Source organism: Phyllostomus discolor, chromosome 8 (genome assembly GCF_004126475.2).
Source record: "Phyllostomus discolor isolate MPI-MPIP mPhyDis1 chromosome 8, mPhyDis1.pri.v3, whole genome shotgun sequence".
In the NCBI taxonomy this organism is placed as follows: Eukaryota; Metazoa; Chordata; class Mammalia; order Chiroptera; family Phyllostomidae; genus Phyllostomus; species Phyllostomus discolor.
The window spans coordinates 81,310,511-81,325,262 of record NC_040910.2 but is presented as its reverse complement, the minus strand read 5'-3'; the positions used below and the strand labels follow the sequence as shown (position 1 = coordinate 81,325,262).

General features: G+C 37.9%; 1 protein-coding gene across 2 annotated transcripts in view; it reads right to left on the bottom strand.

The window, feature by feature from the left end:
- Window positions 1-14,752, bottom strand: part of ATAD5 (ATPase family AAA domain containing 5) — a 49,771-nt gene that overhangs the window by 21,756 nt on the left and 13,263 nt on the right. For both annotated transcript variants that reach the window (XM_028519658.2, XM_028519656.2), the window contains 7 exons: window positions 11,648-11,812; window positions 11,055-11,178; window positions 10,402-10,483; window positions 4,220-4,404; window positions 2,388-2,548; window positions 1,735-1,894; window positions 971-1,300 (listed from right to left, as the gene is read on the bottom strand). In XM_028519658.2, the coding sequence (XP_028375459.1) occupies window positions 971-1,300; window positions 1,735-1,894; window positions 2,388-2,548; window positions 4,220-4,404; window positions 10,402-10,483; window positions 11,055-11,178; window positions 11,648-11,812 (1,207 nt within the window). The remainder of the gene's footprint in view (window positions 1-970; window positions 1,301-1,734; window positions 1,895-2,387; window positions 2,549-4,219; window positions 4,405-10,401; window positions 10,484-11,054; window positions 11,179-11,647; window positions 11,813-14,752) is intronic.

The following is a 14,752-nucleotide window of genomic DNA, read 5'->3' as shown; positions in this document are numbered from 1 at the left end:
AATGAGGACAGTATAAGGAGCCTCTGGGACAACTTCAAGAAATGCAACATTTGCATCACAGGGGTGCTAGAAGAATAGAAAGAGCAAGAAATTTGAAATCTATTTAAAAAATTCTGAAAGAAACTTTCCCTAATTTGGTGAAGGAAATAGACATGCAAGTCCAGGAAGCACAGAGTCCCAAATAAGATGGCTGCAAAGAACCCACTCCAAGACACATCATAATTAAAAGGCCAAAGGTTAAAGATAAAGAGAGAATCTTTTTAAAAGATTTTATTTATTTATTATTTTTAGAGAGGGGAAGGGAGGGAGAAAGTGAGAAAGAGAAATATCAGCGTGTGGTTGCCTCTCACATGGCCCCCACTGGGGACCTGGCCTGCAACCCAGGCATGTGCCCTGAATGGGAATCGAACCTGCGATGCTTTGGTTCGCAGCCCACGCTCAATCCACTGAGCTACGCCAGCCAGAGTTTAAGAGAGAATCTTAAAAGCAGCAAGAGGAAAGGAGACAGTTACCTACAGGGGACTTCCTATAAGACTGTCGGCTGATTTCTCAAAAGGAACTTTGCAGGCAAGAAGACACATCGATGTGAGAAACATCAACTGGCTGCCTTCCATATGCACCCCAACCAGGGACTGAACCCACAACTTAAGTACGTGCCCTGACTCCAGATTGAACCCTTAACCTTTTGGTTTACAGGATGACACTCCAACCAGCTGAGCCATACTGGCCAGGGCGATCCCAGGTTTTTAAAAAAGCTTATATATTTACAGAAACACAGAAAAATCAAAGACCAAACACCAACCTGTTAATATGGTTATATATAAGACTCTAATCAGTGAGACTTCCACTTCCTATTTTATATATATACAGTTTAAACTTGCAATAAGCAGATTAAAAGAGAGGGGAAGTGACAGATTAAAAACAAAACAACAAAAGAGTTCTAGGACCAGAGGGAGAAAAATTAATTTACCAGGAATAGAAGATATTTCTGACGTAGATGCTTTGTCATCATCTATTATCAGAACATCAGAATCTCCTGCTGCTTCTGTTTCTACTTTACATGTGGTACTCAAAGCAGTTTGATTCCTCCTGCATGTTTTAGAACATCGACCTTTGGAAGAATTTAGCTTTATTCCAGTGGAATTGTTTCTTTTGTCAAGTTCTTTTGGTTTTCCATTTATCGTTTTTGGATTTCCTGAGTACTCATTTGGTTTCTTTCTTTTTGATTTATGGTTTTCAGTTTCCACTCGTTTCCTTTTGGTTTCTTTTTGATTGACATTGGGCTCTAGCTGTAGGATTTCTATTTGGGGAATAACAGAAATGCATGTGCTTACTAATAAAAAAAATTAATACCCAATAATCTTAGTAATATTACTTCAAAATATCCCATTGTCTTACTATAAAATGAAAGGCAAGAATCAAATGTGGCATACTGAAAGCAAGCTGAATATCTTGTTATTTAGAATGCCTTTGTACAAGCTATATAAGTTCAAATTACCTCATTTAAGGCTTTCCTTATGTGAATAATTAATAGCTGTCTTAGGGCTGGCATCCCTAGAAGCTGGCAGGGGCTAATGATGCACTGCACAAGATGCTTTACTTCAGTTGAACAAATTCTCCCTGCCAACCATAAGCAATGTTCTCTTCATTATGACCACTTCCAAGAGTCAATGGCCAATTCTTAGTGCTTTCAAAAGGAAAATGTTAACATAAAAAATAATAATTATCACTAACCTTGTTTACAAGGACATTCAGAGAGTACTTGGTGCTCAGCTCGTTTTTTTAGAAGCAAAGGAAAATATTTCCTCGAAGAAAATTCAGGATTTGACCACCTAATTTCCTCCAGTAAAAGATTTCTTACTTCTTCAGTAAAATCTTTCCTTCTCTCCATAAACTGAAATAAAGAATATACTACTCAATAACTGACCCACATCATCTATCAACATTAAGCACGATGCTACCAACTACTTGGTCTATAATAAGTCAATATTACCTTTTGTCACAAAATGTAACCTTGATGGCTATGTTACTAAATGTAACCTTGAGGGCAAAAACTGCATTTGCATAGCTTTTGAAGGACTTAGTTCATATTTCTACTGTTCTGTTTCAACAAATTGTATTCACGCATTTACTAGGCTATAATGCTGTCTTTAAAGTACCTAAATGTATTATATAATGTAATCTTTTAAAACTGGCCATCATTAATTCTTAAAACGTTTTTATAGCTCTAGGAATATTTAAAACAGATATGTATTTCAGCTGTGATTTATTTTTTTAAATTGAACTCTAGGAAAAAATGAACTTTAGGCTACAATAGATATCCATTTTTTTTCCTTTAAAAGCTGTGAAGGAAACACCACACAGTGGATGAGCTTTCTAATACTTACCACAACAGCAGAATTATTCCTTTTCAAATTTGAATTCAATGTTGAAAATTCACCAAGGGCAATAACACATTTTGAGAGATCTACCTCTAGTTTAGTATTCAATTGTTTAAGTTTAGTTAAAAGAGGACAAGTGGGTGGTTTCAAATGCCACAAATGGCACTCTAAAAAAAGATAGAAAAATTGTTTTAATTACCTTCACTCACATATTATCGATTCATCAAACACCAAGTATATAAACGTGAGAAGACTTCATGTAACTACATAGTTAACACACAAGTATCAAAACTCAGTTGAGAACATAAGAAACAAAAATCCTCACCTCCAGGAACATGCCATTAATAAAATTACCCAGTCTTCCCTCCCAACTGTTAAAAATAAGCAAATATCTGCAAATTTTCTTTTTCTTCTCTTTTGAATCAACGTTGCTACTTACGGTAAAAATTTCAGAGTCAGTTAACATCCTGGTTTAAAGTTTAAACTTTGAAGTCAGACCTGGATTCAAATGCAGACTCTGGCACTTACTAGCTAGGTGAGTGTGGGCAAGATCATAAACCTGAGCTTCTTCAGGTGTGAAGTAGGGGTGACAACTGTCATACTCAACCTCCTAGAGATGTTAAGGGGATTGAACCACTTATGCTTACAAGTGCTCGGCAGAATGCCAGGTAACAATTAAGTGTTCGCTAACTCTTGAGGTTCTAAGGGAGAGGTGCTCTCGGTGCCAGCCTCATCTGTTCATCTACAAATGGATACACTAAGTTTTACAGTAACAAGCTTCTGAGAATGGCTTTGTCAAAATTAGGGGAAAACAAGGGTAACTAATTTCTATAGCTGAACTAGGAAAAAATAATAAGGAAAGGCTTCATCAACTGAATGGCCAGCAGCAGCATTGGGGAAAAAAGGAAAAGTAGAATATTATGACAGAGACAGACTGGAAAGTTTTCCATATGCATGAGACACTGAACTAAACTCAAAAAGTACCAAGGTCACAAACCCAAAAGGAAATGAAAGAGAAAAGAACATAGTGTACATTTTTCACGATAGGAGTGCACTAAACCAAATCACAAAGCCAGTTGAGGAAAAAGTAAATTGTTTTTGTGCTGACAAAAATAACTTTAGGTAGAAACAATGAAAAAATAAAGATATAAGGCTTTGTATATTACCAGCAATTAAAAACCACGTAAGTAAGGTAAGACTGTGGTTGCTACAGCATGAGAATTCCTATAGAATTAGGTTATAGTCAAACTAACATCACTGTATAAGAGGCTTGTGCAAAGAGCTCACTCTTGTGCATGGTGCACATGAGAACAGGGCGAAATACAGCAATGAAGCACTGCTTCTTGTTACCTATTCCAGAAAATATTCCCCCAAAATAGGTATGGTACTAAACTGCAAATGCTGTTCTGGAAAGTAGGCAAACAGATTTCCCAGAACATTCCATGGTACCTTGGAAAGGGCAGAACTCGAACTCCTGTGAGAAATTCTTAAAAACGACCTCTTCACACATAGGCTCTAATTTCAGAAGGGAATTGCCTTCCTTTTAGATCATAGTGCCTCTCTGGCGAACAATGTGCACTTACGGTTCCACACACGTGTGCCTGCTGCCCCTGGCGTAAGGGATAAAGGCTGAGGATGCCTTTGGGTTTCTTGCCCGACCCCCTCGAGTCACCAGCCTCGGTAAAGTGAGTCCAAGGAATAGGAAGAAACTTTAAATTCCCACTAAAATCACTACGTAAGAATTATACTTAAACCTTAGCATCATCTTAAACCAACTTATATAGTTCCATATCACTTCTAACATTTTCAAAATAAATATTCAATAACAACAAGCTCACCATCATCTTTTTGCTGTACGTGAACAACTCTCTGGAAACTGGTACTCACTGCATTGTACACATCTAATGCAGCAGATTTCTTTGCAATCTGTCGTTTCAACAAATCCGGCAGACCACTCATTAGAAAGTCACGCTTGGCTTTAAGCTGCACGTCACAATCCTGAGATCTTTCAGATGTATCTTGACTTTTAAGAAAATTATGTGAAAAAGGAAACTAAAGTTTATCAAAACTTTTAAAAAATAAACTATCTGTAAAATAAATACCTTTTAATTTGAAAAGATTTAATCAGTTAAGATGTTAGCTACTCAAATATTTTTTTGCTTATCATAAAAACAAGCCTACTAGTATTAAGACGTTAATTAAGTATATATAGAAAAAAAAGATGGACATCCACCAAAATGTTAACAGGCTATTTTATTTTATATTTTTTAAAAGAGCCAACACTCTTTTAAAAGCATTTTTCTTTATCTTTTTAATATTTTATTTATTTTTATTTTTAGAGGGGGAAGGAAAGGAGAGAGAAACATCAATGTGTGGTTCCCTCTCACATACCCCCCACTAGGGACCTGGCCTGCAACCCAGGCATGTGCCCTGACAGGGAATCGAACCAGCAACTGTTTGATTCACAGGCCCGCGCTCAATCCACTGAGCTACACCAGCCAGGGCAACAGGCTATTTTACAGTGGTAGGTTTATTCCTTCTTGTTTTTTTGTTTTTCTTTTTTTTAAAAAATTTGCATTTATAATATAACAATCAGAAAACAAAATCAGTGCCTTATTTCAAAAAAGTTAATACCAGGACTTCTAATGTAATATTGTTTCCAATATAATAGCAAGAACACTAGTGCCCTTATTATTGCTTATCTTCATATTGCTAATCATAGGAATCTTTTTAATTTTTATTTTTAAAATATATTTTATTGATTATGCTATTACAGTTGTCCCATTTCCCCCCTTCATTCCCCTTCACCCTGCACACCCTCTCCCACCCACATTCCCCCCTTTAGTTCATGTCCATGTGTCATAAGTTCTTTAGCTTCTACATTTCCCATACTATCCTTACCCTCCCCCTATCTATTTTCAACCTACCATCTATGCTACTTATTCTCTGTACCTTTTCCCCCTCTCTCCTCCTCCCACTCTCCTGTTACTAACCCTCCATGGGATCTCCATTTCTGTGGTTCTGTCCCTGTTCTAGTTGTTTGCTTAGCTTGTTTTTGTTTTTGCTTTAGGTGTGGTTGTTAATAATTGTGAGTTTGCTGTCATTTTATTTTACATGTTTTTTATCTTGTTTTTCTTAGATAAGTCCCTTTAACATTTCATAAAATAAGGGCTCGGTGATGATGAACTCCTTTAACTTGACCTTATCTGAGAAGCACTTTATCTGCCCTTCCATTCTAAATGAAAGCTTTGCTGGATAGAGTAATCTGGGATATAGGTCCTTGTCTTTCATGACTTGGAATACTTCTTTCCAGCCCCTTCTTGCCTGTAAGGTCTCTTTGGAGAAATCAGCTGACAGTCTGATGGGAACTCCTTTGTAGGTGACTGTCCCCTTATCTCTTGCTGCTTCTAGGATTCTCTCCTTCATTTTTACCTTGGGTAATTAATTATGATGTGCCTTGGTGTGTTTCTTCTTGGGTCCAACTTCTTTGGGGCTCTCTGAGCTTCCTGGACTTCCTAGAAGTCTACTTCTTTTGCCAGAATGGGGAAGTTCTCCTTTATTATTTGTTCAAATACGTGTTCAATCTGTTGCTTTTCCTCTTCCCCTTCTGGTACCCTATAATTCAGATGTTGGAACGTTTAAAGATGTCCTGGAGGTTCCTAAGCTTCTCCTTGTTTTTTTTGAATTCTTATTTCTTCATTATTTCCTGTTTGTTTTTTTTTTTTCTTCCTTCTGGTGCACTCTATGGTTTTGAGTCCCAGTTTCCTTCCTATCACTGTTGGTTCTCCATGCATCTTCCTTCATCTCTTTTATGGTAACCTGCATTTTTTCATCTAATTTGCGACCAAAATCAACCAATTCTGTGAGCTTCCTGATCACCAGTGTTTTGAACTGTGCATCTGATAGGTTGGCTATCTCTCAGTCGCTGGAAAGTATTGGTTCTGGAACTTTCATCTGTTCTTCTGTTTGAGCATTCTTTTTTTTTGTTTTGTTTTGTTTTGTCACGCCTGTTACATTTTAGGGGCAGAGCCTTAGGTGTTCACCAGGACGGGGCAACCCTGTGGCTGGGTTGTGGCACTGTATGTGGGAGCGGGCCCAAGAGGGAACAATGGCGTTTGCTCTACTCTCCATCGGACCTCAGTCCCTTCCGCCGCTTCCCCCGAGCAAACTGGGCTCCTCTGGTGCCAATTCTCGTGTGGGTGGGCTTGTGTACCCTGTGGGACCTTCCAACGACCACTCCTGTGAGGCTAGGAGTCTCCCCCTGTGCCTCAACCCCCACAGGTGTTTTCAGTGTCCCGAGGCTCTATTTCCCAGCGCTAGGACCCCCGGACTGCCCCAGTCAGCCAGCCACCTTGGGAGCAGTGCCTCGCTTCACAATCCCCGCCTCACTGGGTCTGCCAGTTGCCACCCATTGGCTGGGATCTGCCAGCAGCCGCTGGCGCACCCAGGGTCTGCCTGCTGTGGTCTTACGCACCCAGTCCCAACACTCTTTGTGCCCCGAAACCCCTCCCCGTCCAGCTGCCCGACTCCACCCCTCCTACCAGTCTGGATGAACGTGTCTACTTTAACTTCTTGGTTGTCCAACTTCTATACAGTTCAATTTTCTGTCAATTCTTGTTGTTATTCTATTTCTAAATTGTTGTTGTCCCTATCTTGGTTGTGCAAGGAGGCACAGTGTGTCTACCTACGCCTCCATCTTGGCCACAAGTCCCTAATCACAGGAATCTTAACTTCAGCAGAGGCAGGTAAGGAGGGAGAAGAGGATGGGACGCTGGAGTGGCCAAGGGGGAAAGAGTGTAGTGGGGGTGTGTCACAGCTTATACACCCTTCCAAGCCTGCCATAGGAAGAGAATTGTAATATTATCTACAAACAGAAATTTGGGTTGATAATTAAAGAGAGGGTACAAAAACTTCTACTTCTATTTTTCTTTCCTATTTTAGAGAATGAGGGAAAGGTGAGATCTAAAGCCAGATTGGAGGGATTAATCTTAGAAAACAGGAGGTGAACCTTTTTTTACTGTTAATAGGAGGGAAGGAGGAAGGTGGGTGAATAAGTTGTAGCTAAATTACAATAACATGTACCTACAGCAGAAAATAAAGTGTAAGGGGAAGGGTACTAATATAAAATATACAGCCCTTGCTGGTGTGGCTCAGCAGAGTGAGTGCTGGCCTGTGAAGCAAAGGGTTGCCGGTTCCATTCCCAGTCAGGGCACATGGCTGGGTTGTCAGCCAGGTCCCCAGGTGGGGGGCACATGAGTGGCAACCACACATTGATGTTTCTCTCCTTCTCTTTCTCCCTCCCTTCCCCTCTGTCTAAAAATAAAATTAGTAAAATCTTTAAAAAATCAATATTATTTCTATGTACTAGAAACCAACAATTGGAAGATAAAGTACCATTGATGATAACATTAAAAACACTAAATACTTACAGGTTATATTTAATATTAATAAAACTTAAATGGAGATATATACCATATTCTTGGATCACAAGAGTCAGTACTGTTAAAATATCAATTCTCCCAAAATCAATTTATAAATTTAACACAATCATTACAAAATTTTTGCAGACTTGTATGGGAATGTTCACAGCAACTTTATTCATGATAGCTTAAAACTGGAAACATCCCAAAAGCCCAGTAATAGGTGACAGAGACAATAGAATACTCATACAATGGAGTACTACTCAGGAAATAAAAGCAATGCACTACTGACAACATGAATAAATCTCAAAATTAACATGCTGAATGAAAGAAGCCAGACACAAAAGAGTATATACTACATAATTTCATATAAACACACAATTCTAGAAAATACAAATTAATACACAGAAAAGAGATTGGTGTTTGCCTGAAGTTGAGACCAGAGGAGGAATGGACTGCAAAAGAGAATAAGGGATTTTTAGAGGTAATGGAAATAAATGAGTATCTTTATTACAGTGGTGGTGGTTTCTCCATGTGTATAACTGACAAAGCTCACCAAATTATAGTCTTCAAACACATACAGTTGACTGTATATAATTATACCTCAGTAAGTTCTGAAGTTAATTAAATTAATTGATGAAAAACAAAACTCTACAATGATGTATAGTGGTAGCCTATTAGAATGGCTAAAATTAAAAACTATGATAATGTCAAGTATTGACAAGAATGTGCAGCAACTGGCACTCTCAATTTTGTTTCTTTGTGAAGTGGAAAAACCACGTGGGAAAATGGTTTGGCATATTGTTATGTTAAACATGCACCTACCTAATGAGTGGGAGTTGCAGGGCAGGGATTGTGTGCAAGAGGCATAGGGCGCATTATTAACAGTAATGAAAATGTTCTATATCTTTATTGTAGTGGTGATTGCACACATATGTACAGTTGTTAAATTTCAAATTGTTTATTTAAAACAAGTGCCTATTATTGTATGTACATTATACTTGAATAAAGTTGATACAATATATATACATGTGTGTGCATACTGAGCAAAAGTAGACACAAAAAATATATAAATATATAAAATTAAAGTTTATGTAAAGTTATAAAACAGACAAAACTACTCTATGGTAACAGAAATCAGAACAGTGGAAAACTTTTGTTGTGGTGGTGGTAGGAAAAACAGAAAAAGAATAACTGTTCTGGAGTAAAATAAACATGCTATGTCTCCATATAGTGCACTTATCAAAACTGTGTACTTAAGATTTGTACATTGAACAACATGTAACTATACCTCAATAAAAGTGAAACAGGAAAAAAAATAACCTAAAAATGTCCCTAAATTTGGTCTTCTTCCACTATGCCGTCCACTTACATAGACCAGGACTTAAGGGTCATCCTTATACCTTCCTCTCTCCCATCCCGACTCTAATTAATTAATCATCAAAGATTCTAAAATTTATCTCCTAAATTTTTCCATACATCATTCCCAACACCTGAGTCCATATTTCCATCGTCTCACATCTGGACTCCTGCATCCACTCTAAACCATCCTCTATTCCACTCTTCATACACTAGCCAAATTAACCCAGCAGTCAAATGAAACTTTCAAGATCCAAATGCCCATATGCATGTTTAAAACTGACTGACACTCACCCCTCCAGCTTAAGCTCACTCCTCTCACCCCGGCTCTCTATGCCGGAGCCACGCTGGCGTTCCTCCAGGCTTCTGTATTCCCCGGCTCCATCCGGCTGTAGGGACTGTGCGCAGACTGTTCCCCCTCACTGGGACACTGCTCCTCCCTCCGGTGAGTTCCTGCTTATCCTTCAGTTCAGGGGCCCCTTCCTCAGCAAAGCCTTTCTTGATGGACCAAATTTACTTAGTACAAACTTTAATAGAACTTTCTATCTCTCCTTCTAGCGCAACTGCAATATTTCATTTGTTGGCCCAATTAATGTTTAGTCATAGATTATCCTTCCTCTCGAGTACAAGCCTCATAAGGCAGGGAATGTGTCTTACTTTGTTCCTCATAATATTCCTAAACAATATCAAAAACAGTGCTTGGCACTGAAATATTTACTGAGTAAGTTCATCATCAGCTATTTGGTATTTTTTCATTTGCCTGTTTATTTTTCAACTATTTTATCTGGAGATGGCCATAAAATGTTTTAAAAAACTAAGATCTTCACATTTATTTGTAGCATTGTCAATACTGTCGTCTTTTAAAATGAATCTATAGCCCTGGCTGGTGTGACTCAGTGGACTGAGTGCCTGCCCGTGAACCAAAAGGTCGCTGGTTTGATTCCCAGTCAGGGCACAAACCTGGGTTGCCGGCCAGCTCCCCAGTTGGGGACGTGTGAGAGGCAACAGATCAATGTATGCCTTGCCCATCAGTGTTTCTCTCCCTCTTTCTCCCTCCCTTCTAGACATAAAATAAAATAAAGAAATAAAATCTTCTAAAAAATTAATAAAAATAAATAAATAAAACAAACCTATTAGAACTTCAAATGATAATTTACATGCTTTCTTATCAAAGTAAACAAATAAATATAAAATACAACCCATAAAACATTTTGGTATTTAAAAATTTGTACTGGACTGACCTGCTTTCATCAAAACCAAGGATTGGATCAGCAGTTTTCTGAGCCTTTCGGGTAAGAAATAAAGGTGCGACTTTCACTTTTCCTTAGAAAAATAAATACTTAGGTTAGTATTAATGTTCATCATCTCCACTTACCTCCAGCTACTTTCAAAATTACATCTCTGTCTTCTTAAACTTTAAAAAAATCAACTCTTTAAAATTTTTTTATTAAAAAAAAAAACTCTATATAATGATTTAGTCCCTCAACCTGGCAATTTTATTGCCAGAATCTCTTGGAGAACAACTTTTTTTTTTTAAACTACGGATTCCCACAACCCACCTCTGGAAATTCTTAATTAGTGTGTCTAGAAGAAAAGAAAGATTTAATTTTAAAAAATTTTGCCCAGATGATTTTGATGATTAGCCAGATTTGGGAACCACTAACTTAACTGAGGATAAATAGATACACAAATGTAATAACTTAAAATATACTCAGTTACCCTTTGCAAAACTCTTCACTACATTATAACTTTACTTACTAAAATAGATAAAAGATTTAGTACAATCAAGTTATATTTTATAAGATGTGATTAAATTAATGTGAGAACATTCAGAAAAATATAATCCCTCCAAAACATTCTAATGTTCATCATAAATGTTATCAAATCTGATTACCAGGTATATTTTTAGGAGTCTTGTTAGGTTTTTTCCCTAGCACATCATTTAGACACTGAAGTTTCTTCTGATTTGTCTCAGGATGCTTTAAAGAAGTAGAACTTGAATTTATTATTACAGAGTCCTAAGACAAAATAAGAAAAAAATGTTCAAAATACGTCATATAATTAATGTCATTAAAATTTCAAAAGGATCACGGAGCTAGAAGCCATAGATAAGATAATTTTACATTAGTAACTCCATACATCTTCCCATTATGAGACTATAAACTGAAAAAAGTAAAAATTGCACCATTTAGGGACAAATGAATAATTTAGTGTGAATACAGCCCAAAGTTTATATATGAGGAAGGGTGGTGTTCTGCAGAAAGGGAAGAGCTAACTCAGCCATGAAGGATCTTGATGACTCCATAAGGATTCAGACTACATTCTGCAGGCAAAAGAAACCCAAAGAATTAAATGAAAACAGCACTCTTCCTGCCACCTCAAGGCTACCTTACAATTCTACCTTTAACTTTATCATGGTTTCCTTCTCCCACCCACAAACAACAGACTAGCACAGAATTCATACCAAGAAATATTTGTAATACTTACTTCTGTGCCTGACATTTTGTTCCTTTCAGGAAGAATCTGATGTCTAGATGAACGCCTTAAGGGTGTCATTATTTCTTCAGCAGCTTTTGACCTACTAATGTGTAAAGCTTTTGCTTTTTCAACCAATTGTTTTGCTTTTGATACGTTTTTTGAAGTATTGCTTGCCTAAACAAAAATTTGAAATATTAAATTAGATCACTGGCAAACATTTTATACTGAATAATAGAAAAAATAGAAAAGGCCAAACTATGGCGACAGTAAAAAGATCAGTGGTTGCAAGGGTTAAGTGGGGGAGGGAGAGATGAAAACAGGCAGAGCACAGAAGAGTTTCAAGGCAGCGGAGCTACTCTGTATAATACTATAATGGTGAACACATGTAATTATACATTTGTCCAAACCCACAGAACATGCCAGAACACACCGAGAGTGAGCAAATCCTAACGTAAACTATGGACTCCAGGTAATAATACGCCAACAGAGATTCATCAGCCGTAACAAATGTACAATTCTGGTATTGATAATCGGGGTGGCTACACATGTGTGGGTGCGAGGGCTATATGAGGAATCTCTGTACCTTTAGCTCAATTTTGTTGTGAGTCTAAAACTGCTCTTTAAATCAAGTCTATTAAAATATATATAGTAGAAAAATATAATCATAAGTTATATTAAATAAAAGGCAAAGAAATAATTATTCAGATTTTACCAAGGCAATTAAATTAAAATGTTTCTGGTTATGCTCAGTTTGCTATTATTTCTAACTGAAAATTTATCCAGATAAATATAGTTATATTTGTGAAAAACATCCAGAAAGACATCTTTGATATAGATTAGAATTGTTGGTCATTTCCCCACTATCTTCATGGCATCTGTTCTTTTTTTAGTCACCTTTAGGTTGACTCCTTCGGAGAAAGACAGAAAGGTACGAGGTATGGAAGAGACCACTACAGAAGAATCAAGTCTGGTCTTCAGACCTGCTTCTGCCATTGACATGCTCTGTGATCTTATGCATTTCATACACTTCTGCTATTTGTTTTTAAAATAAATATTTGCTGTTTTAAAACCTTTAAAAAATGTTTTAAAAACATTAAAAAGAATAGACATGAGCCCTGACTGGTGTGGCTCAGTGGATTGAGTACTGGCCTGTGAGCCAAAGGGTCGCCAGTTCGATTCCCAGTTGGGGCACATGCCTGGGTTGCAGGCCAGGTTCCCAGTGTGGGGGCACATGAGGGCTAACCACTCATTGATGCTTCTCTCCCTCTTTCCCCCTCCCTTCCCCCCTCTCAAAAAATAGATAAATACTTTTTAAAAAAAAGAATAGACATGAATATTTAGAACATATATAAGAAGGTTATGAATGCTAAGGATTTGCTTCTATAGTAGTAGACAGATTTTTGTTGTTCTGCTAGCAAAATTTTTAGCAGGCCAATGAACTTTATGGTCAGTTAGTATTCAAAATTATCCACCTAAATTCAAATTAACAATTCAATCACTGAAACAAACTGTTATACAAAAAAGAGATATGTTTGCAGGGGAGTCATGGGGAGTAAATGCAGACAACTGTACTTGAACAACTTAAAATAATTTAAAAAAAAGAAATTGCAAGATAACAGATTTAAAAAAAGATGTTTTAGTGAATGTTGAAAAATATGTTGGCAAGTGATTCAGTTATTACTTTAAACTTGTGTTTTTTGATAGTTATTTTTCTGATAATTTTTCTAAGTTATGTTTATAGAAAAAAAAAGAAAAGAAAAAGACAATCAAAATCAACCGTAATTTTATCACCTCAAATATAATCATGTCTGACACCCTGCTTGACCTAACCACCTCTCCTCTCAGCTGTTACTCGGTTGTTCCTGACTGACTACATTAGGAATCTCAGCCTTCTGCTACCTCCTTATTCATCCGCCTCTGCTTCCCCACCCAGTTTAGGTTCCACTGCACGTCACTTCAACCACTCTTAAAAATGTGTTTGCCTCCTTTGGCCTCATTGGCATCTGCCATGACTACCCGGGAAAAAACCCAACTCGGCATCAATCTAATTCTCCCCTCCCTCTTGTCTAAACTTACACAATCTTACCCGTGCATCCGCTACTCAACACTTACCAAGACTGCTAAAAATCAAGAGACACTGCAATCCACATCTCACTCAACTTCTCTGCCAAATTTGACAACACTGACCACTCCCTCCATGAAATGCTTGCATAACATCAAATTCTCCAACTTGTTCTACCAGTTCAGGCACTCTGCTCATGTTTTCTTCTGTTCAATCCTTAAAGATGGCGGAGTTTCCCCAGGGTTATCTTTGGACAGCTCCTCTTTTCACCAAATACACTTTACCTGCATCATCTCATCCATTTTCAGAGTTTCAGTTACATCAATATGCTAATGATTCCTTCAGTTTTCCCTCTGGCTCAAATCTCTGCTAAGACTAGGACTACAGATCCAACTGCTAATTACATCAGGGGTGTCAAACTCATTTTCACCAGGACCACATCAGCCTCCCAACCTCCTGGTTGCCTTCAAAGGGCCAAATGTGATTTTAGGGCTGTATAAATGTAACTACTCCTTAACAGTGCAGCGAGACCTCAGCACTGCTGCCAGGTAGAACAAGGAGCTGGGCCGGATAAAACAAGGTGGAGGGCCGATTCGGCCCCCAGGCCTTGTGTTTGCCACCTGTGTAATAGGTGGTTCTACTTGGACATCCCACAGGTACCTAGAATCCAGTTTTTCCAAAACCAAATTCCTCATCTTCCTCCCACACCTAGCTGTCTCCCTATCTCAGTGAAATGCAACACTCAAAAGCCCAAGCCAGAACCCTGGGTATCAGGCTTCACTTCTTCCTCTCTTTCACATTAGGCCCTGCACGTCTCCTAAATCCTCCTTCCTAAATAACCACCGTCCACTTTTCACTACTGTCTTTCAAAACACAATCACATCTCAAGTGGATAACTCCAAATGCCTCTTAAATCATCGCCCAGCCTCAAGTCTTGCCTGCTTTAGTTATTTTCCACACCGCAGTGACAGTGATTTTTCTAAAACTCAAATCTGTTCATGTTAGTCCCCCTGCCTAAAAAGACGACCAAATGCCTTAATAACTCAGACCCT